General features: G+C 54.3%; 1 protein-coding gene across 1 annotated transcript in view; it reads right to left on the bottom strand.

Annotated features, from left to right (window-relative positions):
- The window catches only part of LOC119447886 (basic salivary proline-rich protein 4-like), a 14,714-nt gene extending 12,212 nt beyond the window's left edge, over positions 1-2,502 (bottom strand). Inside the window, exons 1-3 of the mRNA XM_037711515.1 lie at positions 2,488-2,502; positions 1,420-1,974; positions 502-1,362 (exon numbers count right to left, since the gene is read on the bottom strand). Of these exons, the coding sequence (XP_037567443.1) occupies positions 502-1,362; positions 1,420-1,974; positions 2,488-2,502 (1,431 nt within the window). The remainder of the gene's footprint in view (positions 1-501; positions 1,363-1,419; positions 1,975-2,487) is intronic.
- Between the last annotated feature and the right edge of the window lie 3,490 nt (positions 2,503-5,992).

Below are 5,992 nucleotides of genomic sequence, written 5' to 3'. Positions count from 1 at the left end.
CGGGTCCTAGTTTCTCTGGACCAAAATAAAGTTCTTGCCATGCCATGGGGGGCTAGTTGGTATGACATTATTCACACAGTATCGCAGAAGCACACGAACGGCGAAAGAAACAGACGGGACACAGCGCTAAGGACTGAGTGTTTGTCGCGTTAGGCGCCTGTGTCATTTGAACTTGCTAGGTTGATTTGTTTGTGTGTCTTCCTTGTACATTCTTTTTGTGTGGCGATATATATATATATATATATATATATATATATATATATATATATACATTGTAAAGGAGAGACACCGAGACAGCCCCCGTTTCCTGGGCCGGCTGTTCTATATTCTGCTTCGTCCTCCTCTTCTCCTCGTTCGCCCCCTAGCGCCCGGTGTCCGAGCGCCCGAGCCCAAGTGCATGTCTTCATCTTTACACTCGGCCACGCTGCTGACTCTGGCGGTTGTGAATGCGCGCTGATGCTGGAAAATCATTGTATAGCATTGTAAAGTCCTCGTCAATACCGTCCAGCGCGCAACCAGCTCCTCGGGGGGTCGGCACTGACTATTGCGCTCTGGTCGGTCTTGCCGTTGATTGTCCTGCCGCTGAGCGTTGTCGGTTTTGGGCGGGGTTGGGGAGATTCCCTTGGAGGGTGCTCCGTTGATTTTTGTGGGTGGTGCTGCCGGTCTTCCCCTCTTCTCCTCAGACTTTCGGGGAATGTCACAGGGGTAGCTTGGGAGGCTGTCCGCGGGTGGTGGTGCTCTGGGTGGCTGGAGGGCATGGTCGGAGCCATTCTGGGGCGGAGCTTCGTTGCGGTGGCTGCTGTGCCTTGGGCGCCGCGCTGACCCTGGGGGGAGCGCCTTAACCCCTGCGTGGATGCTGCGCTTGACGGCGACGACCCCGGCGGGGGCGTTCCCGGAGGTGGGCGACCATGGTGGTGGATGACTCTGGTCAGTGGCCGCTGACGCTTGCCTGAACACCGGGTCGTGATCTCTGGTGGCGGGAGTCGGGGTTGAGGGATTGCCACTGCCACTGCTGCTGGAACCATGGGGTGTTGGGACTGGTTGTTGCTGGGTCCTGGAGGATACCGGGGCGCTGCGACTGCTCCCCTGGTGCGGTAGTGGCTTCGGGCGGCGGGCGTCCTGCGGTGGGGGCTGTCTTGTGGTGCCTCCCTTGTGGCCTGGTGTGGCTGACACTCCCGGGGGAGAGGGCGGCACCGGGTGGAGTGGACCTGTGCGCGGCTGCTGCTGCGGCCCGAGGAGGGTGATTGCGGGACTCTGGGCTGGTCGGTCCGGGCCCTGGTCGGTTTCTCGCTGCTTGACACGTGGGCCTAACGTCGTCTCGTAGGCGGGCTGGCCGGCCATCTCGTTGGTGGACGGCGCCCCCTTTGCGGCAGGGGTGGCGTGTGCCGGAGTGGGGCTTTTGTTGCGCTGCTCCTCGGCCCTCAGCAGCAGCAGCAGATCCACGGCGGATGGGTCCGTGTCCCAAGGGTCGCCGCACTGCGCATTTCCCGCGTTGTCCCCACATGCTTCTACTTCCGACGCCGCTGCGGATGCGGCTTCATCCGCTGTCTTGTAGGCCTCGCCGCCGGGCCCGCCATGGATGGTGGAGTACGCCGACGTGGAGCTGTTCGAACGGGAGGCCTGTGACTGATGCGGTGGTGGCTGAGGTCTCGACCCGCCGCCGCTGCGGCCGAACCATTGGTTCTCGGTCGTGATCTTCGACGACGACGAGCCGCAGCTGATGCTCGGGAATGTAGGGGCAGTACAGGCATAAGAGAGCGGGCGCCCACCAGATGGCTCTATCGGAAACAGGATACTAGCGGAAGCGGTGGTCATAATGCGCTTCCCGTCGTCAGGGGTAAAGCAGACGGTGACCCGCGGTGAGCCGGCGTCTGCGGCGAGGCAGCCTGCGGACCACTCTGTCGACGCGTTGCTGGTCACACCTGCCGCAGCATCGAAGCAGTGGCTCGCCGGAGCACCGTGCGCAGAATTTCGCTGGTCGGACCCACAGCAGGCAGAAGGTAGCTGGCCGAAAGCAGCTATCAGCGCTGCGCTCCATTCAGGCCAGGACCGCTTTTTGATACCTTCGTAGTTTTCCCACGCCTTTGCGGCACCTCGAAGTCGCCCCGCCGCAACCAGCCATATCGTATTGTCGGGCCAGGCATGGCGTGCCCCGAGCGCGTTGCATGGCCGCTTGCACCCACAGAATAGGGTCACTCGGAAATCCGTGGAATTCCGCTAGTTCCGAGACAGCAGGCGATGGAAAGGCTGCTAGAGGGAAACCGGAAGTGGCTGAAACTAAGTAGTCCAGCTGCTGTGACAGCAGCGAGATGGGTCGCATGATGTCGGACAAGCTGCCGGCTGAGCCGTGCGTTGAGCCAAGGGCGGAATTCGCGCACCCTGAGGCGGCGGCAGCGGCCGCTGTACTCGGGCCAGCCAGACCAGTGGCCAAGGGAGCGCGTGCACGGCATCCGTTGATCCAAGGCTGGTCGCGGTCGCGGTACTCACTGTAGCCGGAAGCATGGCCAGGGGAGCGTGAACGGCATCCCTTGCTGGCTTAGTTGTCGATGGTGTCGTGGGGCAGAGATTCAGGGCATGAGAAGCGTGGACGGCGTACCCTAGCCGCAGGAGGCACCCAGGACGGCGAGAATCCATGTCCAAGGCAGCGTGGACGGCATGCCTTGGCAGCTCGGAGATCAAGGTAGTCCCAGGTACGGCAGCCATGCCAAGAGAAGCGCTGACGGCGTTCCCTCGCCGAAAGGACCAAAGACGGTGAGATGCAGGAGGACGCAAGGCCTCCGCAGCACGGTGCTTAAGGCTGGAGCGCCTTAGGACCGGGCGTTCGTCGACTGCGACATTGTAATGAATGAAAAAGACAGAGATAGAGAGAGAATAAAACATTTATTATTGAAAATTAATAGCCGTTTTGTGGACACAGCACCCGCTCCTGGGTGATGATGATGATGATGATCCTTTACCATGGCTCGCACCCACTGAGGGGGATAGGCCAAGAATCGGGCGGTAGTAGGTAGCTGAAAAATTCTTTTTGGCAATGAGAAACGCAAAGTAAAAGAAGGCAGAAACCAAAACAAAGAAAATTTGGTGTAACTCCTGGGCCGTCTGTTCTATTCTCTCCTCGTCGTCCTTTTTCTTCCAGCGAGCACCAGCGGCCAAGTTTACTTCATCTTTACTATATATATATATATATATATATATATATATATATATATATATATCATGAGCCTATATTTATGTCCACTGCAGGACCAAGGCCTCTCCCTGCGATCTCCATTGCAATTACCCCTGTCTTGCGCTAGCTGATTCCAATTTGCGCCTGCAATTTGGAATCAGAATAGGAGACAATTCAGTTTTATAGCCTGAGTCCCCTCGCACCGCCAAGAGGCTGGTGTCTCTTGGTTGAGCCATGCGACAAGCGGATTCAGTTATACAAGTTAGGGAGATATATGTGTTTTGTGCGTAGTAAGTCGTACAAGTACACATCTATGAAAAAAGCAATGTAACGCCTTGTAAAAATTTTAAAACAACAGATACAATCAAGAAGTCTTCTCCTGACGAAAGGTCAGTCATTGAGAAGATAAGACATAACATATATAAAAATTAAACGATACATAATAATTTCTGAACACAACTTATCACTAGAATTATTACCATAAGAATAATGTGATTCCATAACTCAATAGTTTCATTACTTGTCAAAGCATGCCTTATGCCACTGATATCGTTTATTTTCCGGAGGCAGAATAAAGAATTATAGAGTAAAAATGATCAGGTGCCCAAATACATAAGACAGCGATATCTAAAAAGCGGGAAAGGACTCGATAGCAAATATAGGAACAGCGTGGATTGTGTTATTGAGCGGCAAATGCAGCATATGACGAATAAAAATTAATAATGAAAATGCACAGACTGGACTGGGGAGTTTTACAAATAGCGCAACCACGCGTCTTTTCTTACCCAAATGGCCTCACTCTCCTTCCGCTGTTATGTACCCCATTTTCGTTCCTTTGCATAACTTTTTGCGTTGTTTTCTAAGCCAGGTGGTTTGCTTTGACTTGTAAGTTGGTGCCTTTCTCTCTCCTATTAAATACATCAGTTCGTTGTCTGATGCGATGATTTCACCATCATTAAAAAAGTGTTCGTTCGGGCATTTGATCTGGAAATGAAGTCGTCGGCAATCTTATTCAAAATGATTTTGCGGGAGAGTTCTTTGTGGGCGTGCAAAATCGCCAGATGGTTCAAACGGGGTTGGCCAGTCGTCGACCGCAAGTACATTTTCGGTCGCCGAAGGCAAGAAAAAGACCTCTCGGTCCTCGGATGAGGTCGACGAGACCTGTATGGCCAACGCAATTTCTTTAGCTGGGCCATTTCCGGCAAAAGGTTTCGCAGGTGTTCGCCCTTGCCCCTCGTAAACATGTGCACGGCGTCCTCGAATGTGCGCAATGATGCCGACCTTTTCTGGCTTAAAGTGTCAATGAGCATATCTCTGTGCAAAATCAGGCGTCCTGGTTCAAGGTCGTCACCGTAGAGCTATGTTATATATGCTTCGTCTTCCTTCCCTATGGCAAGCTGCTCAGTGTGGGACTTATGCTGCCACATATCATCTTTTATCGGCGGGTATTAAACCTGTTGTTTAATACCCGCCGCGGTGGCCCAGTCAGCTAAGGCGTTGCGCTGCTGAGCTTGAGATCGCGGGATCAAATCCCGGCCGCGGCGGCCGCATTTCGATGGAGGCGAAATGCAAAAACGCCCGTGTGCTTGCGTTGTAGTGCACGTTAAAGAACACCAGGTGGTCAAAATTAATCCGCAGCCCTCCACTACGGCATGCCTCATAATCAGAACTGGTTTTGGCACGTAAAAACCCCAGAAAAAAATGTCGCAGTTTCGCCCGAAAGGCGAAGCATCGATTGCGATAGCAAATTAGTAGAGAGCTATTCGGAGTAAGGATAGTAGTTTTATCGGCTGCATAAACTTGAACACATTGGCTTACTAACTGAATTAACAATCGTGGTGTCAGCGCGCACAAGCAAACATGGATAGATCACACTGAATGACCGCAGCCAACGACGGTCAAAACGCTGGCAGCAAGCGCAGGTTCGCGCGGTCTATCGCTTCAACGGAAACTGAGCGGCGAATGCACAGCGCATACAAAGGTCAGAGCCGTGTGGACATAAGAGACGGTGCGGACGACCGGCATGGAGAAGGAGAAGAGAGAGGAGAAGCTGCCCCCCTCCCCCCTTCTTCCCGCTTTGTTGCTTTCGCGTGGGAGATTGAGTGGCAAGATACGCCTTTGGTGCCGGAGCACAGCGCCACCCCGCCTCCCTCCCATAACCCCCCCCCCCCCCCCGGTCTTTCGCGCGACGGTCACGTTTGCTTTCCGCCGAGCGTTCGCTCTCCGTGATAGCGCGCGGGGGGGGGGGGGGGGGGGGAGCTCGCCCTCCGTGATAGCGCGCGTCCCCCGCACGCTTTCGCTCGTGCATAAGGCGCGCGGCAACGATTTTATCGCCTTTGAAATCTATACGGAACCTCACGGCGACGGCGACGCCGACGGCAGAAATCCGGTAGAAGTGTCCATATAATTGCTATCGCAATAAAAACTGTTGTTTAACGAAGACAGCACTGTGTCAAGTACTTCATAGAACCTCTGGCGGTACATGTCACTCGCTGATGGAAACGTGGGAGCTGAGGAACCTTCTTGATAGCGGCGTGGAGTCTTCTTTCGCCTAGCAGCTAGAACACACGGGTCCTCAACTCCTACTTTTCCTGCCTCTGCCATACATACTCGGGTCACGTGCTTTATTTTGGAGTTAATCTGTACCGAGTTCAAGCTTGCGCCATCCGAGATGGCTGGTCCCTTCGCGTGCGCTGTCTCTCCGCGCGCCTATAGTGTTATGTTTCCGCTGGTGGTTATACGGCGGAAAATACGCTTCCTTTTCAGCGTCAAACGAGTTCTGGCGAAGTACCGATAAGCGAGGTGCCCACTGTTGGCTTTCTC

Source organism: Dermacentor silvarum, chromosome 1 (genome assembly GCF_013339745.2).
Source record: "Dermacentor silvarum isolate Dsil-2018 chromosome 1, BIME_Dsil_1.4, whole genome shotgun sequence".
NCBI lineage: Eukaryota > Metazoa > Arthropoda > Arachnida > Ixodida > Ixodidae > Dermacentor > Dermacentor silvarum.
The sequence above is the reverse complement of the archived record's forward strand: the minus strand, read 5'-3'. Positions and strand labels throughout refer to the sequence as shown.